At 46.1% G+C, this 27651-nt stretch overlaps 2 protein-coding genes across 5 annotated transcripts in view; one reads left to right on the top strand and one right to left on the bottom strand.

Annotated features, from left to right (window-relative positions):
- Window positions 1-27651, top strand: part of rps12 (ribosomal protein S12) — a 383736-nt gene that overhangs the window by 244434 nt on the left and 111651 nt on the right. The gene's annotated exons all lie outside the window — the stretch shown is intronic.
- slc18b1 (solute carrier family 18 member B1) overlaps window positions 1-27651 on the bottom strand; it is a 131061-nt gene that overhangs the window by 70793 nt on the left and 32617 nt on the right. For all 4 annotated transcript variants that reach the window (XM_070885541.1, XM_070885544.1, XM_070885540.1 and 1 more), the window contains 3 exons: window positions 25768-25904; window positions 23352-23447; window positions 8154-8227 (listed from right to left, as the gene is read on the bottom strand). In XM_070885541.1, the coding sequence (XP_070741642.1) occupies window positions 8154-8227; window positions 23352-23447; window positions 25768-25904 (307 nt within the window). The remainder of the gene's footprint in view (window positions 1-8153; window positions 8228-23351; window positions 23448-25767; window positions 25905-27651) is intronic.

Here is a 27651-nt window from a genome sequence, read left to right as displayed (position 1 = left end):
CAGGTTCTCCTTAGTCCATCCGGACCTCAATGATCACGTAGAAACCCGGTGACACAGGCATAATGTTTACCATGATCGCGCGGCTGTATCACGTGACATTAAAGTCAATGACCCGGTGTTTGTTCTAAATTACGGTCAAGGTCTCAAGTGGATTGCTGGCACCGTCTTAGCCAAGGAGGGGAATAGTGTGTTTTTTGTAAAATTGTTGAATGGGCAAACGTGCAGAAAGCACCTGGATCAGACCAAACTGTGATTCTCCGACACCAAGAATAGTTTGAGGAAGACATCACCATCTACGATCCACCAACACACACCCAACCGGCAAGTGACCCTTCTGTCAAACACGAGAATGAACCCACCTTGCCTGACAGTCTGACCAGACCAGCCGAGCTGCCATGCAGCGATGACCCGACCAACTCACCCATGCCAGGATGTCAACTCAGGCGATCGACCAGGGAACGCAGACCGCCTCAACCTGTAAATAACTTGCACTCAAGACTTTGAGGGGAGGGGGGGGGGGGGTGGAAGTGATGTTATGTATGTGAACCTCACCTGTGTGTAAGACTTGCCACCAGAGGTCACACCTGTGAGAGACCCACGGGTCACCTGTGTACCCTGGTGAAAGCAGGTATAAAAGGCAAGCCACCATGCTGCTGCCTCACTTTGGAGTTATATTAACCAGACCAAGGTCACAATGGTTTAAGTTTACAACACAGCCTCGTGGAGTTATTCTAAACATAACAATCACGACCAGTGATCAGGATGTTGTCTTGAAACACAATGGTGCACAGAACTGATTTCAGCAGACTCTCCATGTTCCTCTGGAAGATGGCAGCAGCCGAGCGAATCCCAAAAGGGCACCTGTGGCATATAAACAGTCCTTTGTGTGTGTTGATGCACGTCAATCTTTTCGAAGATTCAGCCAGCTCCTGTGTCATGTAAGCAGAGGTTCGATCCAGCTTGGTAAACGACTTCCCCTCCCTGCTAATGTTGCGAACAGGTCCTCTGGTTTGGGTAGCGGGTACTGGTCCTGTAACGAGACTCGGTTGATCGTTACTTTGTAGTCTCCGCAGAGTCTGACCGTGCCATCGCTTTTCAACACCGGAACAATTGGACTGGCCCACTCGTTGAACTTGACTGGCGATATAATTCCCGCTCGTTAAAGTCTGTCCAGTTCGATCTCGACTTTCTCCCGCATCATATATGAACTGCTTGGGCCTTGTGATGAACGGGCTGTGCATCAGGGACTAGATAGATTTGCACTTTGGCGCCTGTGAAGTTGCCGATGCCTGGCTCAAATAGTGACAGAAACTTGCTCAGCACTTGAGCGCACGAGGCGTCATCCACCGAAGACAGCGCTTTGATGTCGTCCCAGTTCCATCGGATCTTTTCTAGCCAGCTTCTGCTGAACAGTATTGGGCCATCGCCTGGTACAATCCGTAGTAATAAATCATGCACAGCTCCATCGTATGATACTTTAACTGCCACACTGTCAATGACTGGTATGAGCTCTTTGGTGTAAGTGCGCAGCTTTGTATGAAATCGGGCTTCATTTTGGCCTTTGTGCCTTGTTGCCCCACAGTTTCTCAAAAGCCTTCTGGCTCATAATTGACTGATTCGACCCAGTGTCCAATTCCATGGAAACTGGAATGCCGTTCGATTATGTCAAAAGTCAAATTCGAGGGCTTTTAGTAGTGAAGGTGTGTACACCATACACTTCCTCTTCAGCCTCAGGTTGAGTTGCCTCTCTTACTCATTCAGCGTGATCCGTGCCGGATCGGTCATCTTCTGCCGACTCTGCCACGTGGTGAGTTGCAGCACATTTGCACATTCGCTAGAGGTGCCCCATTGTTCCGCAGTCTTTGCACATGTAGTGCTTGAATCGACATTGATGGGCTCTATGATTAACCCCGCAGCGTCAACATGGTGTTAATGGATTCGCATTCACGTCCCACGGCAGACTCAGTCATCCTAGGTCTGGTCTCTGCAGGCGTATCGGCCCTGCCATGTACAGTTCTGCCTGCTGAAGGCGTTACATTATGCACAGTACTTGCCGGTGAGCTTCGATGCTGAGAAGATATCTGCTTAGTGTTATCGTTCGTAGTCATAAAAGCCTGGGCTATCGTGATGGCCTTGCTCAGATCTAAGGATTCGGCAGACAGCAGTTTGCGAAGAATGACCTCATGGCCGATTCCAAGCATGAAAAAGTTCCACAACATTTCCCCCCAAAATCCAGCAAATTCGCATGGTCCCGCAAGGCATCTTAGGTCGGCGACATAGCTCGCCACCTCCTGGCCCTCAGAATGATGGTGCGTATAAAAGCGATATCTGGCCATTAAGATGCTCTCCTTCGGCTTGAGGCGTTCCCAAACCAGCGTACACAACTCTGCATATGTCTTGTCTGTTGGTTTCGTTGGTGCTAGCAGATTTTTGATGAGGCCATATATCGTGGACCCACAAATGGTGAGGAGAATCGCCTTCTGCTTGACCGCATTACTGTCTATATCCAGCTCGTTGGCCACAAAGTACTGGTCAAAGCGTTCAACGAGGGCTTTCCAATCATCACCCTCAACAAATCTCTCAAGAATATCAATGGCAGGCATAACCGTGTGAAAGTTCGTGATCTGTTACTTGTTGCCAATTGTTATGTTCAGGATAACTCCACAAGACTGTATGCTGTAAGCTCAAGTTGATGTGACCTTAGTCTCTTTAATCAAACTCTAGAGTGAAGCAGTAGAATGGCAGAAAACCTTTTATACTTGCTTGCACGAGGTGTGCAGGTGACCCTTGGGTCTCCAAAAGGTGCACCCCCTGGTGGCAAGTCTTACATTATTATAAAGTTTACATACATAACAGACAATTTCTTAACCAATAAGGGTTATGGGCAGCAGGCAGGGAAGTGGACCTGAGTCTTTGATCGGATCAGCCATGATCGTATTAAATGGCGGAGCAGGCTCGAGGGGCCTATTCTTGCTCTTATTTCTTATGTTCTCATGATTACACATGGACTGAGAAGTCTACACCAAACATGTTAACCCATTATCTTTTTGTTTACAGAGGACGTTGGACTTGCTGGGATTTTTAAGCATATTTCAAACTTACTTTAACCTACTCGAAGAACCCAGCTTCAGGCTTTATCTGTAATACAGTATAAAGGGTTGCTTCATAAAATGAACAGTTTATAAAAAAAATTGTGGATTCGAATAGTAAAATGGAAAAGATAAATGAAGGTTTTGTGCAATGTTGGCACCAGCAAATGGCAGCCAGAACACAGACGTTTTGATGAAAGGCAACCCTTAGTCCAAGCTAAAACAGAAGGTTTAGGGAAAGAAAGAAGTCTTTTACATAGGTCAAAGTCTAATTACTGCCTTCTTCAATCACTTCCCAGAAAAGCATCGAGTTATTGTCCGGCATCATACTATTATCCTTTGAATGAAAAGCAAATTCCCCAAAACATTGTCACTCTAGTATTTGAACCCTTCACCAACATTTTCTTGGATCAATTCCCTTCATAAATATATATTTCTAAAACTGAAAACTTGAAGCCAACAACACCTTGTTTTAAAAGATTCAAAAGTTAAACATGTTTTTCTACACAAGAACAGAAGAAATAGGAGCAGGAGTAGCCCATTTGGCCCCTCGAACCTGCTCCACCATTCAGTAAGATCATGGCTGATCTGATCATGGACCAAGTTCCACTTCCCTGTCCACTCCCCATAATCTTTTACTCCCTTATCGCTCAAAAGTCTGTCTATCTCCGCCTTAAATATATTCAATGACCCAGCCTGCACAGCTCTCTGGGACAGAGAATTCCATAGATTTACAACCCTCATCTCCGTTTTAAATTCTAAGACTATGTCCCCTTGTTTTAGTTTCCCTTATGAGTGGAAATATTCTCTCCGCATCCACCTTGTCGAGTCCCCTCATTATCTTATAGGTTTCAATAAGATCACCTCTCATTCTTCTGAACTCTGATGTCTATAGGCTCAACCTATCCTCATAAGTCAATCCCCTCATCTCCGGAATCAACCTAGTGAACTTTTTCTGAACAGCCTCCAATGCAAGTATATTCTTCCTTAAATACGGAGACCAAAACTCTAAGCAGTACTCTAGGTGTGGTCTCACCAATACCCTGTGCAGTTGTAGCAGGACTTCTCTGCTTTTATACTTTATCCCCCTTGCAATAAAGGCCAACATTCCATTTTCCTTCCTGATTACTTGCTGTACCTGCATACTAACTTTTTGTGTTTCATGCACAAGGGCCCCCAGGTCCCTCTGCATTGCAGCAATTTGCAATTTTTCTCCATTTAAATTATAATTTGCTTTCTATTATTTCTGCCAAAGTGGATAACCTCACATTTTCCCACATTATACTCCATCTGCCAAATTTTTGTTCACTCACTTAGCCTGTCTATATCCCTTTGCAGATTTTTTGTGTCCTCCTCACAATTTGCTTTCCCACCCATCTTTGTATCATCAGCAAACTTGGCTACATTGCATTCTGTCCCTTCATCCAAGTCATTAATATAGATTGTAAATAGTTGAGGACCCAGCACCGATCCCTGCAGTACCCCACTAATTACTGTTTGCCAACCGGAAACTGACCCATTTATCCCAACACTATTAGTTAGCCAATCCTCTATCCATGCCAATATATTACGCCCAACCCCGTGAACTTTTATCTTGTGCAGTAATCTTTTATGTGGCACCTTATCGAATGCCTTCTGGAAATCCAAAAACACCACATCCACTGGTTCCCCCTTATCTACCCTGTTCGTTACATCCTCGAAGACCTCCAGCAAATTTGTCAAACATGATTTCTCTTTCATAAAACCATGCTGACTCTGCATGATTGAATTATGCTTTTCCAAATGTCCCGCTACTGCTTCCTTAATAATGGACTCCAGCATTTTCCCAATGACCGATGTTAGGCTCACTGGTCTATAGTTTCCTGCTTTTTGTCTGCCTCCTTTTTTTAAAAATAGGGGCATTACATTTGCTGTTTTCCCAATCTGCAGGGGAATCCAGACACTTAAAAGCTTATGTCTAAATGTATAGCAGCATACAATTCTTCAAGGAGGCAAAGAAAACCACATAGTACCAAGATGACACTCAGACAGCTAAACACTTCAATCTTGTGAAGCTGGGGAAGGATAAGTCACCATCCATTTCTTACTTGAATGTTGTATGTGCTTTTACTCCCACGATAGCTCAGATGGTTTAAGCAGGGAGTAGCTGAGCTGTATAAGCTCGGAAGGAACCATATTTGTTCCCTGTTCTGTGCTGTATTATTTCTCAGCCCTGCAAAAGGCTAAATGGGCTTTGCAATTTGCCTTTATGCCCTGGATTGAGAGAGGGAGAAAAATAAGATTTCTTCTCCTAGCTAATAATACATGCTGGAAGTGTCTGTGAATGCAGACACGATTAGGCTCAGTTACAAACATCCTGCTGACATTGTACTGGCAAATCAACATCACTAAAACAAATTATCTGTTCATTAGCACATTGTTGTTTGTGGGAGCTTGCTGTGTGCAAATTGGCTGCTGCATTTCCTACTGTGACTACACTTCAAAAAGTACTTCATTGGCTGTAATGCGCTTTGGGATATCTGTTGGTCGTTAAAGGCGCTATATAAATGCAAGCCATTTTTTTTATTGGTGATGTGAAAAATTGTTTACTTGGCATAATCAGAGTTTGTGGAACTCTACCCAAGAAAGAATTCATCACCTTTGGAGAGGGAAAGGATGAGGGAAGAGGCGGCCTTTGATAAGGTACCGCACAGTAGGTTTATGGCAAAGTTTAGGACATGTGGTGTCAGGGGACAAATAGCTGAATGGATAGCAAATTGGCTAAAGAAAACAGAAAGCAAAGAATAGGGGTAATGGGTAGTTATTCAGACTGGAGGAAGATAGAAAGTGGTGCTCCACAATGATCAGTGCTGGAACTACTGTTAGTCACAAGTCCAAATCATTCATGTAAATTAAGAATACGTAACTCAATATCAAAATTTGCAGGTGATACCAAACTGGGGGTATAGCCGACGTAATAGAAGACGACATTAGAAAACTTGTAGACTACACAGTTAAGTGCCAAATGAATTTTTAACAGATAAATACAAGGTGATACACTTTGGAAAGAAAAACAGAAACATCACCTGCAGCTTAGAAAATAAGAAACTGAATGGGGTAAAAGGGCAAAGGGATCTAGGGATACAAGTGAACAAATCATTAAAAGTAGCATCGCAGGTCAGCGAAGCAATCAAAAATGCCTACAAAGCACTGGGAATTATTTCTAGGAATACAGAATTTAAAAGTAGTGAAGTGATGTTGAACTTGTATAGGACCCTGGTCAGGCTGCACTTAGCACAGTTCTGGTCTCCATAATATAAAGAAGGACATAGACGCACTGGAGAAAGTGCAAAAAGGAAGTTTTACAGGGTTGGTATCTGTACCAGAACTGAGAGATTACAGCTATCAGGAAAGATTGAATAAGTTATGGCTTTTTTCTTTGGGAAAAAGACTTAGAGGTGGCCTGATAGAGGTATTTAAAATTATGAATGGATTGGACAGGGTAGATGTGGAGAGAATGTTTCTACTTGTGGAAGAATCCAAAACTAGGGGCCATAAATACAAGATAGCTACGAATAAATCCAATAGGAAATAAGAGGAAATTTCTTTACTCAGTGCTTAGAAAGTGGAACGCACTACTACAAGAAGTGGTTGAGGCAAATAGTTTAGGTGCTTTCAAAAGGAAACTAGACAAGTAAAGTACATGAGAGGAAAGTGAATAGAAAGATATGTTGAAAAGCCAAGAAGTGGTAGATGGAATGGGAGGAGACTCTTGTGGAGTATCAACAGCAGCACAGATTAGTTGGGCCGAAAGGCCTGTTTCTGTGCTATATATTCTGAGCAATTGATGGAGAAAGACAGACTCTGGTAAGTGGATATCAAAATTACTTAGACTTGAAATATCTGGCTTGTTTACATGTCGGAAGGATCCAAGGCATAAATGTGGCAGATGCAATTATATCAAGTAATTAAGAAAATCACAATGACCCGGATTCTGCAGTAAGAATAATGGTGAGGCTATCACCGCTCACCGTTATTATGGAGTAAATTGGACAGCAACTTCAGGCATACACACATGCAGAGTAAAACACGGAAATCCAGAAGTTGCTGTCAGATTTGCCCTGCTCCTCCATAAGCTAGGCTACACCGGTACCTTGCCGAGAGACTCAGCATTAAAATACATGCAAGAGCATGAATTTGCAACACTTACCCATTAAACAGGCCAGAAAAAGTTAGGGCTTGTCCATTCAAATGCAAGTGAACTTTTAACTGCACGATAAGTCTTAATTACTGCCAAACAACCGCTCTGGCACTGAAAATTAACTTTTACAAGTGTGGAGTCTCATTCCTTCAGATAGTTATTATAGTTGGAGCGTTTTTTTTAAATTAAGAAATTAAAATACATATTTTTAAAACTTATTCTGTCCCTTATCTCTCAATCCAATCTTTATTTCCCTCTCTTTTGCTTTCTGTACATTATTTTGCATTGAATTAAATATTCTAACTTGTACTTCTTGGTTTAGATTGTACTTGTCTCCGTGATGATTCTTCAATTTGATTGGTTGAGGAGACGCACAGTTGCTTTCCCTGCTGCCAGATCCCCTGTAGAGGGTGCTGCACACCCTCAGACAGCCGATAACCATGGCTGCCACTCAAAAGCCCACGAAAGGTGTGTGGGCAGCTATAGGCATAATGAACGGCGAGTGCCATTCATTCGGCAATGACTGCAAAATTCGGGCCATTAAAATTTAGTGTGGAGTTATAAATGGACTGAGAACAGTCCTCAATAGGATCTTTGAGAACCAACATTTATACCTGGAAATTGTGCCTCTCCCAAAGATATGTCTCTATAGGATTTTGGTTCTAAACGCTTATTTAAAAAATTCTAGTTCTTGTGCTTGGAGAGTTTGGTCCATTAGGTCAGTGGTTATAACTCCCTCCCACTTACTGAAATATGTGAGTGTCTGTTGAAAAGTTGATTGAGATAGTTGTACATAGTTGGAAGATCACCACAATCGGAATCGCCAATAAATACATTCAACAGCACAGGGCTGGAATGCAAGTAAAATCCAATGAAAAACTTACCCAAAAAGAATAGTACAACAGCCAGAAACAAACATCCCAGCCAGAAACATGAATCTTGCTCCAACTTGCACAATCTGAAAAAATAAAAACAAGTTACCAGGATATTTTAAATGGTCAACTAAACAAAGTCTTATCTCTTCATGCTGATATTGAAGATACACTTACACAGGTATGACAACATCATAAGCAGCTTTAAATCAAATGTCCAGGGCTATAGTAATAAAATACACGACTACAGTCCCCACCACTTAAAACGTCCACATTTAAAATGGGCAGTTGCTTAATATCGGCCAAAAAGCCATAACCATTATCCATTTGTATTAATGTCAATTTCAAAGTTGCCAGTTATAGGGGTCGAATGTGTGGTGGGTAATAGTGGCGAATTAACTGCGTTCGCCATCATTACCTTTTTGAAACTGACCACAACTTCAGGTTGTAGCGCATGCATAACTAAATGTGGAAATCCTGAAACTGCGGTCAGTCATTCATTGTTCAGATAGTGGTGCACTGTAGCCCCAGCACTATAGTCAGCAATCAGTGTACTCTGGCACCCAGAAGAACAGATATAGGACATTGAACAACTGATTCCCACAGGGTTCTGCCCTGGCATCCATATTATTCAATATTTACAACAGTGACCTGCGCGAGTCCCGCAAGTTCGTATACGCTGATGACATTGCCTTGGCCACGCAAAACATGAATCTGTCCATCACCGAGGAGATTTCCAGAGGATGGAGGCCTACTTCTACTGATGGCGACTCTGGCCAAACCCGCAAAAGACCGTCATCTCTACATTCCCCCTCAACACCCATCAAGCAAACAAACCAAGCTTTGAAAGTCATCTTTTGCAGCGCAGAGAAAACCATGCCAAAAACCCTCCTATTTAGGAGTCACACTTCATTGCACCCTGTTATATAGACAACATCTCCAGAACCTTGGGAAGAAACTAAAGAGGTGGTCAACTTGATCCAGAAACTCACCAGATCCACATGGGGAGCAGTCGTTCACACCTTCCGTACAGCAGAACTCGTCCTGGTGTACTCTGCAGCAAAGTATTGCTCTCCGACATGACTATTAAGACTGCATGTCAAATCCATTGATGTCCAGCTGAATTCTACTATGAGCATTATTACTGGTACGCTTTTCTTGACACCAACACCTTGGGTGCCTGTGCTTACTGTTAGGTATGGAGAAAGAGTCAGACTGAACAATGAGCTCAAAGTAAAGTGTGACCTTAGTCTTTTATTGCAGGTCTCCAGAGGCCTCTTTAAATACTTGTGCTCCCAAGGGATTATGGGATCCCTTGGGACTCCAGGGGATGAGCCCTCTGGTGGCTGTACAGAGTAAATACAAGTTTACATGAAAAACAACACTCCTCACCCCCCAAAGTCAAAGTCAATCATGTAACTATTTACAATGTGAGTCGATCTGGGGCCCTTCTTGCCCTGGTTGATCGTCTCGGTGTGAAAGCTGGTGTTGTTGAATCATTTGTTGGGCCCTCGCTGGGCTGCTGTGCAGCTGGCCTGCCTGGTGTGTTGGGTCCAGCTGGGCTACTGTGGATGATGGGTTCTGCTTCGTGGTCAACCGTGGTACCAGTTGCCACTGGTGTGTATGCTGGGGGGATCAAAAAAGGTAGGGTCCAAGGTGGGTTGCTCAGGATAGTCAGTAAATCTGAGTTTGATTTGGTCCAAGTGTTTCCGGTGAATGAGTCCATTTGAAAGTTTGACCCAAAACACCATGCTCCCCTCTTTGGCCATGACAATGCCAGGAAGCCACTTGGGACCTTGTCCATAATTTAATACAAATACAAGATCATTGATTTCAACCTCGCGTGACACATTTGCGCTACTTTGTTGAAGCCACCTGCTCTCTACCTGTTCATGTAGATCAGGGTGAACTAACGAGAGCCTTGTCTTAAGTGCTCGTTTCATGCGTTCAGCAGGTGGGATCCCAGTGAGCGAGTGGGGTTTCGTGCGGTAGCTAAGCAGGACTCGGGATAGGCGAGTCTGAAGCGAGCCTTCAGTTACCCTCTTCAAGCCTTGCTTGATGGTTTGTACTGTTGTACTGCTCTCTCTGCCTGACCATTGGACGCTGGTTTAAACGGGGCAGATGTGACATGTTCGATCCCATTGCGGGTCATGAATTCTTTGAACTCAGCACTGGTAAAACATGGCCCATTGTCGCTCACCAGGACATCGGGTAGGCCGTGTGGCGCAAAAATGGCCCGCAGGCTTTCAGTAGTGGCAGCGGACATGCTAGCCGATATTATCTCACATTCAATCCACTTGGAGTACGCATCTACAACCACAAAGCACATTTTACCCAAGAACGGGCCTGCATAGTCGACGTGTAAAATAGACCACGGTTTGGAGGACCAAGACCATAAACTTAGCGGCGCCTCCCTGGGTACATTGCTTAACTGCGAGCATGTGTTACATCTGTGAACGCAGGACTCAAAGTCTGCAGCGATAACAGGCCACCACACGTGGAATCTGGCTATCGCTTTCATCATTACAATGCCTGGGTGGGTACTGTGGAGGTCATTGATGAAGGTGTCTCTGCCCTTCTTGGGAACCACTACACGATTGCCCCATAGAAGGCAGTCTGCCTGCATAGATATTTCATCTTTGCGCCGCTGGAACGGCTTTATCTCTTCCTGCATTTCCACTGGGACACTGGACCAGCTCCCGTGGAGGACACAACTTTTGACTTGGGATAATAAGGGGTCCTGGGCTCGTCCAGATTTTGATCTGCCGGGCAGTGACGGGTGATTGCTCACTCTCAAATGCTTCCATAACCATGGCTAAATCTGCGGGCTGCGCCATTTCCACCCTCGTGGTGGGCAATGGCAGCCTACTGAGAGCAGTGGCGCAGTTTTCTGTGCCTGGCCTGTGGCGGATGGCATAGTTGTATGCGGTCAACGTGAGCGCCCATCTCTGGATGCAGGCCGATGCTTTGGTATTTATCCCTTTACTCTCAGAAAACAGGGATGAGTGGCTTATGCTCAGTTTCCAATTCGAATTTTAGCCCAAATAGGTATTGATGCATTTTCTTTATCCCATAGACAAACGCTAACGCTTCTTTTTCAATTATGCTGTAAGCTCTCTCGGCCTTAGACAGACTCCTGGATGTATAAGCAACCGGATGCAGTTTCCCAAAATCATTAGCTTGTTGCAATGCACACCCGATGCCATATCATGATGCATCACATGCTAGTACCAAACACTTACATGGATCATACAACACAAGCAATTTGTTTGAGCATAACAATTTTCTCACTTTTACAAAGACATTTTCTTGGTTTTTGCCCTAAACCCATTCATCCCCTTTTCATGGTAAGACATGCAGTGGTTCTAATAGTGTGCTGAGACTTGGTAAGAAGTTACCAAAGTAGTTCAAGAGTCCCAGAAACGACCGCAGCTCCGTCAGGTTCTGTGGCCTCGGTACGTTCTCGATTGCCTCCGTCTTCGCGTTGGAGGGCCTGATGCCGTCCGCCGCAATCCTCCTTCCCAGGAACTCCACTTCAGGCGCCAGGAAAACTCACTTCGAGCATTTTAACCTGAGCCCCACGCGTTTGAGTCGACTAAGAACCTCCTCCAGGTTCTGCAGATGCTCGACTGTGTTCCGACCTGTGACCAAGATGTCGTCCTGGAAGACCACGGTGTGCGGGACCGACTTCAGCATGCTTTCCATATTTCTCTGGAATATCACCGCCGCTAATCGAATTCCAATCGGGCATCTGTTATAAATAAAAAGACCTTTTTGCGTGTTGCTGCAGGTGAGACCCTTCGATGATTCCTCTAGTTCCTGCGTCATGTCAGATGCAGCTTCGTAAACGTCTTTCCTCCCGCCAGCGTTGCAAAGAGGTCGTCGGCCTTTGGTTGTGTGTATTGGTCCTGCAGGGAGAAACGATTGATAGTTACTTTGTAATCGGCACAAATTCTGATGGCGCCGTCTCCCTTGAGGACAGGAACAATCAGGCTGGCCCATTCGTTGAACTCGATCGGGGAAATGATGCCCTCTCATTGCAGCTGGTCTAGCTCCATCTCTACCCTTTCTCTCATCATTTACGGTCCTGCTCTCGCCTCGTGATGGATGGGTCGCGTCCCCGGAATTAGGTGGATCTGCACTTTTGCTCCTTGGAATTTCCCAATGCCTGGTTTGAACAGCGAAGGGAAGTTGTTTAAGACCTGGGCACACGAACTGTCGTCAGTGGGCGATAGCGCTCGGACATCATCCCAGTTCCAGCGTATCTTTCCCAACCAGCTCCTGCCGAGCAGTGTGGGACCATCGCCCGGTACCACCTAGAGTGGTAGCTTGTGCACCGCTCCATCGTAAGAAACCTTTACGGTAGCACTGCCGATTACAGGAATCAGTTCTTTCGTGTAAGTTTTAGCTTCGTACAAATTGGAGTTAAGACTAGCCTTGAGGCCTTGTTGCACCACAGTCTTTTGAAAATCTTTTTGCCCATGATGGATTGGCTTGCGTTCGTGTCCAGTTCCATTGACACTGGGAGTCCATTTAGTTCAACATTCAGCATTATCGGGGGACAATTCATGGTGAATGTGTGCACCCCCATATACCTCTGCCTCCTCGGTCTGAGGCTCTGGCTCGTTGTGATCCTCCGTGGATCTGTCCTCCTCTGCAACATGGTGATTTGCAGGTTTAACAGGATTAGCAGCTCACCTGCACATACGTTGGAGGTGTCCCATTGTTCCACAGCCCTTGCAAACATACCCTTTGAATCAGCATGAATGGAAATGATGATCACCCCCTCAGCGCCAACAACGTGTTAATGGCCTTGCATTCATCACTCTTGATGGAGGACTCAGACATCTGCGGATGTGCAGCTGCAGGCATGTGTGACCTGCCCTGTACGTTGCAATTCGAAAACATCACTTTGTTTACAGTACTTGTAGCAGCACTTGTGTGCTGAGAGATTTGCTTAGTAATGTCACTGGTGGCAATGAACGCCTGGGCTATCGCGATGGCCTTTACTCAAGGTTGGGGTCTCTACAGTCAAAAGTTTGCAAAGTATGGTTCCGTGGCCAATGCCAAGTACAAAAAAGTCTGAGCAGGTGCTCCAAATGTCCTTCAAATTCACTATGTCCTGCAAGGCGTTTTAGCTCGGCAACATAACTCGCCACTTCCTGGCCTTCATACCTTTTGTAGGGTAGAACCGGTACCTCGCCATCAGAACGCTTTCCTTCGGGTTCAAATGCACTCGGATCAGTGCGCATAATTCATCGTACGATTTCTCCATGCGTTTCGCTAGAGTGAGCAGATTCTTCATGAGGTCATACGTTGGTTCCCCAGAGACGGTGAGGAGGGTCTCCTTTCATTTGGTAGCATTCTCTTCCCCATCTAGCTCACTGGGAAACTTTTGTGGAGCGACTCGACCAATATTTCGTGGCCAATCATCTCCTTCCGAGAATTTCTACAGGATGCTCATCTTTGGGTTCACTATCTGTAACTTTGGGTTCGCTATCTGTATCTCGTCGCCAGTTGTTTTGTATGGAGAAAGAGTCAGACTGAACACTGTGAGCTCAAAGTAAAGTGTGACTGTAGTCTTTTATTGCAGGTCTCCAGAGTGCCTCTCCAACCTGCGAGGCGTCCTTAAATACCTGTGCTCCCAAGGGATTATGGGATCCCTTGGGACTCCAGGGGATGAGCCCTCTGGTAGCTTGTACAGAGTAAATACAAGTTTACATGTATAACACTTACAAACATCGCTGCGACTATGCAGTCTCCAGGAGAATACAACCGCTGCACCAGCAAAGACATGCCGATCTAGGCCGCCTTGAACAACCTACTACCAACCCATTTCAAATCCAGGCGGCCATTTTTGGACCGTCGTCAATGCCCTTCAGCAACCTCCTCTCAGTCTTGATGACTGATGGCGAAATGGTTGGAAGAACTGTGATATACGGAATGGATTTCTTATTGAGGACCCCACAGAACAACCTGAAGGATCAAACCTTCCTTGCAGTGTGAATCAGACGCCGCAGAACTGGTCATGATAGATGCTGCCACTTTCTCCATAGATGGAAAATTAAAGCATCACCATCATGCGACTGTGGTGCTCCTAATCAAATAGAGGAGGAGGAGGAGGAGGAGGAGGAGGAGGAGGAGGAATAATAATCATGGAAATCAGTGAAACTGACCAAAAAACCCATTGGATTCGGTGTAACTGGGGTTTTAAACAGAGTATTGACTGGTAAACAAACATTATGGCTCTGAAAAACTAATTTTTATTTTGTGGAATGTCAAATTTCTCCATTTTAATAAAAATTACAATGTAAGAAACTTTTAAAAAAGAACCTTTAAAGTTTGTTCATGATTATTTTAGGTTTCTCCTCATGGGGATAAGGCAAGAGATGCGAAAGCCCCAAATTTTGTTATACGCGAACATTTTTTTTTTTAAAGTCAGGATAAAAGCAGGTACTCAATTCCTGCTTCCCGGTCTGAGAATTCTGCATTGTGATTGGCTGCTTAGGCAGCTTGTGTTAGGGATTCCCCATTATATTGCACTAAAATCTCTTGCGAGTCGAAAAAGGCAAACTTCTCGCTACTGGGATCATGAGATCTCTGTGGGCAGCTTTCTTCGGAGCCAGCAGTGAACACCTTTACTTCACCATGAACAGCAAATTCCGGGCCTTAGCTGCTTTAGTGCTCAGTTTATTTTGTGCATAAACAGCTGTGTTTACTCACTAGTTTGTATAATTACAGAAAAGTAGATAGTAACTTGCGAAAACTATCCCAGTGTAGCCCCCAGGCACATTATAGGCAGCTATCAGTGCCCGATGGAAGGAGCACTTTGAAGATCTCCTCAATCGAGACTCTGCCTTTGACTCGAGCATTCTCAACTCCATCCCACTCAGCGAAACTCCAACGTTGCACGCCGTAGGCAAAGCCATAAAACAGCTCAAGAAGGCGGCGGCTACGGGTGCAGATGGAATCCCTGCTGAGGCGCTGAAGTGTGGCGGAGAGGCACTGTTGTCGCGAATACATGACCTCATCTCTCTCATTTGGAGGGAGGAGAGCATTTTGAGAGATCTCAGATGCAGTGATTGTGACCATTTTTTAAAAAGGCGACAAGTCTGACTGCGGCAACTACAGGGGAATCTCCCTGTTATTAGCCACTGGGAAAGTTGTCACTAGAGTTCTCCTCAATCATCTTCTCCATGGCCGACGAGCTCCTCCCAGAATCACAGTGCGGATTTTGTCTCCTACGGGTCACAACGGACATGATCGTTGCAGCGCGACAGCTGCAGGAAAAATGCAGGAAGCAGCGCCAGCCCTTATACATGGCCTTTTTCGATCTTACAAAGGCCTTTGACACTGTCAACCGTGAGGGTCTATGGAGTGTCCTCCTCCGTTTCGGATGCCCCCAAAAGTTTGTCAACATCCTTCGCCTGCTTCATGACGACATGCAGGCCGTGATCCTTACCAATGGATCCATTACAGACCCAATCCACGTCCAGACCGGGGTCAAACAGGGCTGTGTCATCGTCAAACCCTCTTCTCAATCTTCCTCGCCGCCATGCTCCACTTCACAATCAACAAGCCCCCCGCTGGGGTGGAACTAAACTACAGAACCAATAGAAAGCTGTTTAACCTACGCCACTTCCAGGCCAGGTCCAAGATCACCCCGACCTCTGTCATTGAGCTGCAGTATGCGGACGCCGGCGTCTGCGCACGTTCTGAGGCTGAACTCCAGGATATAGTCAATATATTCACTGAGGCATATGAAAGCCTGGGCCTTACGCTTAACATCCGTAAGACAAAAGGTCCTCCACCAGCCTGTCCCCGCCGCACAGCACTGCCCTCCAATCATCAAGATTCACGGCGCGGCCATATCTCGGGAGCCTCTTATCAACAAAGGCAATGATGCAGAGATTCAACATCGCCTCCAGTGCGCCAGTGCAGCCTTCGGTCATCTAAGGAAAAGAGTGTTTGAAGACCAGGCCCTCAAATCTACCACCAAGCTCGTGGTCTACAAGGCTGTAGTAATACCCGCCCTCGTGTATGGATCTACGGCATGGACGATGTATAGAAGGCACCTCAAGTCGCTGGAGATACATCACCAACGATATCTCCGCAAGATCCTGCAAATCCCACGGGAGGACAGGAGCACCAACATCAGTGTCCTCGACCAGGCTAACATCCCCAGTATTGAAGCACTGACCACACTCGATCAGCTTCGCTGGGCAAGCCACACAGTTCGCATGCCAGATAAGAGACTCCCGAAGCAAATGCTTAATGCGGAGCTCCTTCATGGTAAATGAACCAAAGGTGGGCAGCGGAAACGTTATAAGGACACCCTCAAAGCCTCCGTGGTAAAGTGCGACATCATCACTGACACCTGGGAGATCCTAACCGAAGACCGCCCAAGGTAGAGAAACTGCACCCGGGAGGACGTCGAGCTCTTCGAGTCTCAACATAAAGAGCGGGAAGAGGTCAAGCGCAGGCAGTGGAAGGAGCACGCGGCAAACAAGCCCCACCCACCCCTTCCCTCGACAAATGTCTGTCCCACCTGTAACAGGGTCTGTGGCTCTCGTATCGGACTGTTCAGCCATCAAAGAACTCACTTCGGGAGTGGAAGCAAGTCTTCCTCAGTTCCGAGGGACTGCCTATGATGATGATATAGCCAGGAGGCTCTGGTGTATTAAAACTGTAGCCCAAATCTGTGTTTTAAGAACCAATAGATTATCTAAAAACTAAAAATGTGTTTGGAATGCTGTAATAAAGTGGACAGTTAGTCTGTGCTTTCCCAACATGAAAAAAAATATACTCTGGGTCTGGGGTGTAGAGTTCTGTGCATCTGTCCAAGGATGGTCTGCTAAATGTTTATTGCATGCCACACACTGATTCGAGACCAAGGATTGCAGTATAACTGAGGGGATTGGGTTCAAGGAGTTTCGGAGTTCTGTGAAGAAGCCAAATTCATATCAGCTGAAATTAAGCCAGAAACTTCAGCAAATTTGCTAATTCAGCAGAGTATATTGAAGGTCAATGTTTTCATGGATATTGTCTCTGCAGGCATTTAATTTTTTTTTAAACCAACAAACTCTCTCATCTAGCTGCCATTGGGATCACTGGGTCATCAATGAGATCAGCAGCCTTTCCTGGTTTAATTTTTAATGTTATTAACGCTACTGTGTTATACCAGCCATCACATATAGCGGACTAATCATGTTTGCACAAACACACCTACTATAAGCCGTGGGGACTGTATCTCCAATCATGACTACACCTCACTTCTTTAAGTAAAGCAATGAAAAGAATCATCAATAGTGCCATCAAGCAATATCCACTCACCAATAACCTGCTCACCGACACTCAGTTCGGGTTTTCTCAGAACCACTCTGCTCCAGACCAGATTATAGCCTTAGTTCAGACATGGACACACGAGCCAATTGCCAGAGAGATGAAAGCAGCTGCCCTCAACATCAAGGCAGCATTCGACCAGGTATGGCGGCAAGGCGACACAGCAAAACTGAACAAAACTCTCCAGTGGTTGGGGTCATAGCTCACTTAAAAGAAAGATTGTTTTTGTCGGAGGTTCAGCATTACAACCTCAGGAAGTCACTGCCAGATTTCCTCAAGGAAATCAACCATTTTCAGCTGCTTCATCGATGACCTTTCCTCAGTCACAAGATCAAGAAGGATTGCTCACTGACAATTGCAGTATTCAGCTCCACTCACAATTCCTCCAATAATGAAACAGCCCATGCTAGCCTACAGCAGGACCCGGACAACATCCACGAGTGGGCTGATAAGTGGCAGGTAACATCTGAACAAGTGCCAAGCATTAGTATTTATCCCCTTGTTTTCAGCGAACAAGGATATAAGGGGCTTGTGATCGGTTTCCAGCTCAAATTTGAGGCCAAACAGGTAAATATGCATTTTCTTTACCCCGAACACACACGCTAATGCCTCTTTCTCAATCATGCTGTAGGCCCTCTTGGCCTTAGACAAGCTCCTGGAGGCATAGGCGACAGGTTGCAACTTCCCCGCAACATTAGCTTGTTGTAATACACACCCGACTCCGTACGACATCGCATCGCATACTAGCACAAGTCTTTTACACGGGTTATACAATACAAGCAGCTTGTTGGAGCATAAAATGTTTCTGGCTTTCTCAAAAGCAATTACTTGGTTTTTTTCCCCCATACCCAGTTCTCACCTTTACGCAATAACACATGTAGGGACTCTAAAGAGGGTGCTTAACCCTGGTAGGAAGTTACCAACTGCAGCTGCGTGATGTTCTGTGGCCTAGGCGCATTCCTGATAGCCTCGGTCCGCCGCGATCTTTCTCCCCAAAAACTCCACTTCTGTTGCCATGAGGAAGCATTTCGACCTCTTCAGCCGCAGCCCTACGTGATCCAGTCACTGGAGGACCTCCTCCAGGTTTTGTAGGTGCTCGACGCTGTCCCGACCCGTGACCAATATGTCGTCCTGAAAAACCACCGTGCGTGGTACCGACTTAAGTAGGCTCTCCATGTTTCTCTGGAGGATCGCTGCAGCCGACTGAATTCCAAACAGGCATCTGTTGTAGATGAACAGTCCCTTCGCAGACTCCTCCAGCTCCTGCGTCATGTAGGCCGAAGTCAGGTCGAGCTTGGTGAACGTCTTGCCTCCCTGCCAGCATCGCAAATAGGTTGACTGCCTTAGGTAGCAGGTATTGGTATTGTAGCAAGAAACGATTAATAGTTACTTTATAATCGCCGCAAATCCTGACCGTACCATCACTTTTGAGTACTGGAACAATCGGGCTGGCCCACTCGCTGAATTCCACTGGGGCGATGATCCTGTGTTTGTGCTCAATTATGGACATGGTCCCAAATGGCTCGTTGGCACAGTCACAGCCAAAGAGTAGGGTATTTCAGATCAAACTGACCAATGGACAAATGCACAGAAAACACTTGGACCAAGTTAAACTGTGGTTCACCAACAGCTACATACAACCTGAAAAGGACACCGCCAACTTTGACCTTCCAACACACACACACACACACACACACACACACACGTGGCAACTGACATCACAGTTGACCACGAAACAGAATTCATCATCCCTAGATGCCCGGGGCTGGTCTGAGTGCCTTGTTGCACCACAGTCTCAAATATCTTTTTACTCCTCATGATGGATTAACTAGCGCCAGTGTCCAGTTCCATGGCTACGGGTGAGCCATTCAATTTTACATTTAGCATTATAGGTGGACATTTCATCAAAAATGTGCGCACCCAGTGTACTTCAGCATCTGCCTCCTCTCTCCGAGGCTCGAAATTGCTTTGATCCACCATGGACAGATCTTCCTTTGCCACGTGATGTTTAGCAGGTTTTGCAGAGCTTGCAGCTCGTCTGCAAGCTCATTGGAGGTGCTCCATTGTTCCACAGCTCTTGCAAACATACCCTTTGAAATGGCATGAATAGGCTGAATGGAAGCCTCCACAACGCCAACAAGGTGTGAATTGCCTTGCAGTCATCCTTTGTTGCAGACTCAGTCATCTGGGTCACCTGAGGCCTGCTGGTAGTTGCAGACTCGTGGCTTCTACCCTGTACATTTCTGCTCGCACACACAGTTCCAGTTAATTTATTAACATTGCTAGCACTTGTGTGCTGAGAGATTTGTTTGGTATTAGCACTGGTGGACATAAACGCCTGTGCTATCGCAATGGCCTTACTGAGGGTCGGTGTCTCTACAGTCAAATGTTTTCGTAGGATGGTCTCATGGCCAATGTCCAGTACAAAAAAGTCTGAGCATTTGCTCCAGGTAGCCATCAAACTCACATTGTCCTGCAAGTCGCCTTAGCTCGGCAACATAGCTCGCCACTTCCTGACCTTCAGATCACTGGCACGTGTAGAACCGATACCTCGCCATCAGCATGCTCTCCCTCGGGTTAAGATGCTCCGGAACCAGTGTACACAGCTCCTCATACGACTTATCTGTGGGTTTTACCGGAGCCAGAAGATTCTTCATTAGGCTGTAGGTCGGTGCCCCGCAGACCGTGAGGAGGACCGCTCTGCTTTGTGCAGCGCTTCCTTCTCCATCCAGCTCGTTGGCTACAAAGTACTGGTCTAACCGTTCGACATAGGCTTCCCAGTCCTCACCCTCCGAGAACTTCTCCAGGATGCCCACAGTTTGCTGCATCTTTGTGTTGGATTAGTGTACTCGTCACCAGTTGTTGTATTCCTAACACAGATGAGACTGTACACAGGGAGGTTAAAGTAACAGTGACCTCAGTCTTTATTAAGACACTCCAGAGAGGCCTTAGGGGCCGGCTTATATACAGTGCTCCCAAGGGATGCTGGGATCCCTTGGGACTTCAGGGGATGCGCTCTCTGGTGGCGGAACATGGGAGTGCATGCTTTACAGATACACAACACAACCGGTTGCAGATTCCCAAAATCAGTAGCTTGTTTCAAAACACAACAGACGCCATATGACGATGCATCACATGCTAGTACTAAATGCTTACATGGATCATACAACACAAGCAATTTTTGAGCATAACAATTTTCTCACTTTTACAAAGGCATTTTCTTAGCTTTTGCCCCAAACCCATTCGCCCCATTTTCGTAGTAAGACATGTAGTGGTTCTAGCAGTGTGCTGAGACCAGGTAAGAAGTTACCAAAGTAGTTCAAGAGTCACAGAAACGACCGCAACTCTGTCACGTTCTGTGGCCTCGGTGCGTTCTCGATTGCCTCCGTCTTTGCGTTGGTGGGCCTGATGCCGTCCACCGCAATCCTCCTTCCCAAGAACTCCACTTCAGGCACCAGGAAAATGCACTTCGAGCGTTTTAACCTGAGCCCCACGCAGTTGAGTCGACTAAGAACCTCCTCCAGGTTCTGCAGGTGCTCGACTGTGTTCCGACCCATGACCAAGATGTCGTCCTGGAAGACCACGGTGTGCGGGACCAACTTTAGTAAACTTTCCATGTTTCTCTGGAATATCGCCGCCGCTGATCGGATTCCAAACGGGCATCTGTTATAAACAAAAAGACCTTGGTGTGTTGATGCAGGTGAGGGCCTTCGATGATTCCTCCCGTTCCTGCGTCATGTAGGCTGAAGTCAGATCCAGCTTCGTGAATGTCTTTCCTCCCGCCAGCGTTGCAAAGAGGTCGTCGGCCATTGGTAGTGGGTATTGGTCCTGCAGGAAGAAATGATTGATAGTTACTTTGTAATCGCCACGGATTCTGATGGTGCCATCTCCCTTGAGGACTGGGACAACAGGACTGGCCCATTCGCTGAACTCGATCGGTGAAATGATGCTCTCTCTTTGCAGCCGGTCTAGCTTGATCTCTTCCTTTTCTCTCATCATGTACGACACTGCTCTCGCCTGGTGATGGATGGTTCGTGCCCCCAGAATTAGGTGGATCTGCACTTTTGCTCCTTGGAATTTCCCAATGCCTGGTTTGAACAGCGAAGGAAATTTGTTTAAGACCTGGGCACACGAAGTGTTGTCAGCGGGCGATAGCGTTCGGACGTCGTCCCAGTTCCAGCGTATCTTTCCCACCCTGCTCCTGCCGAACAGCGTGGGACCATCGCCCGGTACCACCCAGAGTGGTAGCTTGTGCACTGCTCCATCAGACCTTTACGGTAGCACTGCTGATTACAGGAATCAGTTCTTTAGCGTAAGTTCTTAGTTTTGTGCGTACTGGAGTTAAGACTGGCCTTGAGGCCTTGTTGCACCACAACCATTCAAAAGTCTTTTTGCCCATGATGGACTGGCTCGCACCCATCTCCAGCTCCATTGACACCAGGAGTCCATTTAGTTCAACATTCAGCATTATCAGGGGACAATTCGTGGTGAATGTGTGCACCCCATGTACCTCTGCCTCCTCTAGCTGAGGCTCTGGTCGTGATCCTCCGTAGATCTGTCCTCCTCTGCAATATGGTAGTTTGCAGGTTTAACAGGCTTTGCAGCTCGCCCGCACACTCATTCGAGGTGTCGCATTGTTCCACAGCCCTTGCAAATGTACTCTTTGAATCAGCATGAATGGAAACGATGATCACCTCCGCAGCGCCAACAAGGTGTTGATGGTGGACTCAGTCATCTGCGGACGTGCAGCTGCAGGTATGTGTGACCTGCCCTGTATGTTACGATTCGAAAACATCATCACTTTGTTTACAGTACTTGTAGCAGCACTTGTGTGCTGAGAAATTGGCTTCGTATTGTCACTGGTGGAAATGAACACCTGGGCTATCACTATGGCCTTACTCAAGGTTGGGGTCTCTACAGTCAAAAGTTTGCGAAATATGGTTCCATGGCCAATGCCAAATACGAAAAAGTTTCTGAGCATGTGCTCCAAATGTCCTTCAAATTCACTATGATCTGCAAGGCGTCTTAGCTCCACGACATAACTTGCCACTTCCTGGCCTTCAGACCTTTTGTGGGTGTAGAAACGATACATTGCCATCAGAACGCTTTCCTTCGGGTTCAAGTGCTCTCGGACCAGTCTGCACAAATCGTCGTACGATTTCTCCGTGGGTTTCGCTGGAGTGAGCATATTCTTCATGAGGCCATACGTTGGTGCCCCACAGACCGTGAGGAGGATCGCCCTTCGTTTGGCAGCGCTCTCTTTCCCATTTAGCTCGTTGGCCACGAAGTATTGGTCGAGTCGCTCCACAAAAGTTTTGCAATCATGTTCCTCTGAGAATTTCCCCAGGATGCCCACTGTTCTCTGCATCTTTGGGTTCGCTATCTGTATCTCGTCACCAGTTGTTGTGTATGGAGAAAGAGTCAGACTGAACACGAAGGGCAATGTAAAGTGTGACCGTAGTCTTTTATTGCAGGTCTCCAGAGTGCCTCTCCAACGTGTGAAGCCTCCTTAAATACCTGTGCTCCCAAGGGATTATGGCATCTCTTGGGACTCCAGGGGATGAGCCCTCTGGTGGCTGTATAGAGTAAATACAAATCCACATATATAACAATCTGCACCCAATGTTTAAAAATAGTTATTCGGCATGTCAGGTTTTGCAGGTCAATGCACAATGGCATACTGCTGTTTCAGTAAAAAAAAATCTTCTAAAAAGGAATATATTTGTTCTAACATTCATAACAATATTATAAAGAGAACACAAAAAATTTACAATAGATATTTGAGTGGGTAGTGTTACTAGCTAAAGACCTTAAGGTCCCAGTGCCCATCAATTCAACAGAACAAAGATATACAAATATTATACTTACATACTTTCCCATTAGCAGTGAAAATAGGAGATTAAATAAAGCAAAGCAACCAAAAATCATTCCAACAATACTGGCATTGGCTCCTTTATTTTCTGCCTGCAAAGAGAACATAGAATAAATGTATTGCACATGTTTATTAATAAGCTGCTTACAGCTAAAAGTACACGGTATCCATCCTTGGATACCGCCTTCCCCCCCACCAGATTTGGTGCAGGGGTGGGGGTTTTCACACATACACTGAGACCAAGCTAGCCACACCACCTCTCAATCAATTCAATGCCTTTGTGCTGTCAGACTTCTGTTCTGACATCCAATGAATGAGTCACAATTTCCACCAGCTAAACATTGGGTAAATCATCTTTTGCACAGCCTAAACTCTGAGCCCTTACTACTGACTCCCCAGTCACTGTTTAACCCTAATCAGACTGTTCATGATCTCTGTATTCTATTCATTCCCAAGCTGAGCTTCCAACCCTATGGGCCCAAGTTTCCACAAGAAACAAAACGGGCGCCCCTCTGAGCTGGGCGCCCGTTTTTCGCGTCTAAAACGGCGCCTAAAAAAATCCTCAGTATTCTCCACCTACTTACAGGTCCTCTGGCCCTCGGCGCAGCCAGCACGAGCTGTGGGGGGGGGGCGGAGCCAGGTCCCGGCGCTGAAAACATGCGCGCTACAGTCGGCACGCAAGTGCAGTAGCTCCAGGCGCCGAACTGTGTGGGAGCGGCCCGAAGCACGCAGCCCCTAGCCCTGGCTGAATGGCTTCACTGGGGCTGCGTGAATGAGGCTCCCCCCCCCCGACCAGACCCAACACTCGCTGCTCCCCCGCCGACCAGACCCGACCTGACACCTGCGCCCCCCCACCGACCAGACCCGATCCCCGCTACCCCCACCGACCAGACACCCGCCCCCCCCCCCCCTCCGCCGACCAGACCCGACCCGACACCCGCTCCCCCCACACCCCCCCCCCCGACTGACCCAACCCGACCCGCGCTCCTGTTCCCCGACCCGCCTCTCTCGCGCTCTCCCGCTCAGCGGCACGAGCGGCTGCAGAATTCTCCCTGGCTGAAGCACTTTCACACAGGTAGGAAGATGGTTTATTTAATCTTTTCTTGGCTTATAAATGTTTATTCAGGTTGGATTTATTTGTATAATATTTGTAGAAGTATAAATAAGGATTTATTGTCGAATTTAATGAGTTCCCTTCCCCCCCCCCCACCTCGTTCTGGACGCCTAATTTGTAACCTGTGCCTGATTTTTTAATGTGTAGAACAGGTTTTTTCAGTTCTACAAAAATCTTCACTGGCTCCATTCTACTTTAGTTTGGAGTACATTTTCACTGTGGAAACTTTCAAATCAGGCGTCAGTGGCCGGACACACCCCCTTTTGAAGAAAAAATTCTGTTCTAAACTAGAACTGTTCTACCTGACTAGAACTGCAGAAAAAAAAAATGTGGAGAATTGCGATTTCTAAAATAGTCCGTTCTCCACCAGTTGCTCCTAAAAATCAGGCGCGAATCATGTGGAAACTTGGGCCCAAAATAACTCTCCACAAAACGGTCTACTTCAACCTCTAATAATGCCTATCTTGCCCCTACCTCAGCTCACCCGCCACTAAAACCCTCATCCATGCTGGTCACCTCCAGACTCAACTACTGGAATGCTGTCCTGGTCAGCCTCCGATCCTCAATCCTCCTTAAACTTCAGCCCATACCTCCTCAATCCTTCTTAAACTTCAGCGTCTAACTCTGCACTGAGTCCCGCTTGCTCAACAGCCCTGGCCTCGCTGACCTAACTCGGCACAATCTGGAATTGTCTCTAAGTTGCTTCACCTCCCTCTCCTCTATTAAGACCCTTCTTAAAATCCACTTCTTTGACCAAGCTTTTGATTACCCCTCCTAATATCTGTGGCTCAGCGCATTCTCCTTTTACTATGCATCAGAGAATTGCTTTGGGACATTTTCTTACATTAAAAAGCACTAATAAATGTAAGTTGTTGAAAATAAAAGACTATTAGGTAACCACATTGGGCTATTGTTACACATAAATGGACCAGTTAAGAACAGTGCCCTGGAAGTGGGCAAGCCACTTAAGAGTACCCATTAATGTAACATATTCTCAAAACAAAGTTATATCAGTGAGAGCTATTTGATAAAGAGCATTGTCACGGTTGCAGGTGGAAAATGCAACCGAATGATTTATATCAAATCTTGAACAACAGTTTGCTTATCAAACACATTCTATGAGTGCAATATCATTTAATAGTAAAGGTAGCTAGGCAGATTCACTGAAGAGTACAATTAGACATCAGTTACCTAACCAAGTCAAATGTCAGGACTTACAAAAGATCCCCACGAATAGAGTTTTCAAGGATGTCTTTAAAAGAACTATTAACTAAACGCAAGCGAGAGATGTATATTACCTCTTTTGGAAAGAAAGGTGCCAAAATTGAATAACAAATCATAGAACTAAGATTCAGCAATGCTGCGGATATTAACGTAAAAATTTGAGATTTTGTCCACTTATTCGATTCTTCTCTTGAATTTTCATTTTGATCACCTGAAACAGTCACAAATTTAAGATAAGAGGTTAAAGTCAATTTCTACAAGTTGTACGACATTATAGGAGATGTAGGATCCACTTACAGGAGAGACTGGTGACACTGAATGTGAGAAAATATATAGTGAAAACCAGAAATCTGTTGTAACTATCAAATAATGCTTATAAATTCCTCCATTTCCTCCTTTCAATATTGAAAAGACCATATTTCATTAGCCTTTTCTCATAATTCAACCCTTTGAAGCTCTTATTTGAGCTAACTTTAGAGCTTGAATATCTTTTTTGGGCCAATGACGACAGCAACAACAACTTGTATTTATATAGCACCTTTAACATAGTAAAATATCCCAAGGCACTTCACAGGAGCGTTAACAAACAAAATTTGATACTGAGCCACATAAGGAACTATTAGCGAAGATGATCAAAACTTGGTCAAGGAGGTAGATTTTAAGGAACCTAGCGAGGTAGAGTAGCAGAGAAGTTTAGGGAGGGCATTCCCGTGTTTAGGGCCTTGGCAGTGAAAGGCATGGCCACCAATGGTGGAGCGAAGGAAATCGGGGATGCTCAAGAGGCTAGAACTGGAGGAGCCCAGATATCCGAGGGTTGTAACTGGAGGAGATTACAGAGATAGGGAAGGGCGAGATCATGGAGGCTTTTGAAAATAGAGATGAGAATTCTAAAATGGAGGTGCTGCTTAAGCAGGAGCCAATGTCAGTCAGCGAGCACAGGGGTGATGGCGAACAGGACTTGGTGCGAGTTAGGACATGAGCAGCAGAGCTTTGGATGACCTTAAATTTACGGAGAGTAGAACGTGGGAGGCCGTGCAGGAGTGCATTGGAATACTGAAGTCTAGAAGTAACAAAGGCATGGATGAGGGTTTCAGCAGCAGATGAGCTGAGGCAGGGGTGGAGTCGGGGGATGTTATTACATAGGTTACATATGTTGATTGAGGGATAAATATTGGTCAGGACACCACGGATAACGCACCTGCTCTTCAAAATAGTGCCATGGGATCTTTTACGTCGAGCTGAGAGCAGACGGGGCTTTGGTTTTACATCTATTCTGAAAGACAGTGCAGCACTCCCTCAGTACTGCACTAGAGCGTCAGCCTAGATTTTTGTGCTCAAGTCTCTCGAGTGGAACTTGAACCCAGAATCTTCTAACTCAGAGGCAAGGGTGCTATCCACTGAGCCACTGGCTGATAAATGCTGGCATTGCCAGCAATGCCCACATTCCATGAACGAATAAAAAAAAACTGATCTCAGGGTACAGTACTCAAGAAATGGTATAACCGAAGGACTGTACATTTTGACCTTTCCCTCTCTGACCCCAAACAATCAGTCCTCAGCAAAAGCCCGAGCTTCATCCCCTTACGTCCCACCTCAAGGAATTGAGCTCGGCACGACACTGGGTTCTTTTTCCATCGCCTTCGCGTCTGTAACCACTTCTTTGTCCAGGAACCTTCCCCCCGGCACAGCAGACCCTTTCTCCAATTTTGAGATTTCTCGTTCTACCTGGACCCCTCCCTCTGGCCTCTCACCCACTCGAGATCGTTTTATTGCGAACTGCAGACGTGACATCGGCCATCTCAATTTCTCTGCTCCCCTCACTCACTCCAACCTATCTCCCTTTGAACTTGCAGCATTACGCTAGATCCAACCCCAACATTATTAAACCTGCTGATAAGGATGGTGCTGTTGTTATTTGGTGAACCAACCTCTACCTTGCGGAAGCTAAACGCCAACTC

Source organism: Pristiophorus japonicus, chromosome 7, assembly GCF_044704955.1.
Source record: "Pristiophorus japonicus isolate sPriJap1 chromosome 7, sPriJap1.hap1, whole genome shotgun sequence".
In the NCBI taxonomy this organism is placed as follows: domain Eukaryota; kingdom Metazoa; phylum Chordata; class Chondrichthyes; family Pristiophoridae; genus Pristiophorus; species Pristiophorus japonicus.
Note: the sequence above shows the minus strand (reverse complement) of the source record. Positions and strands in the feature narration are given on the sequence as shown.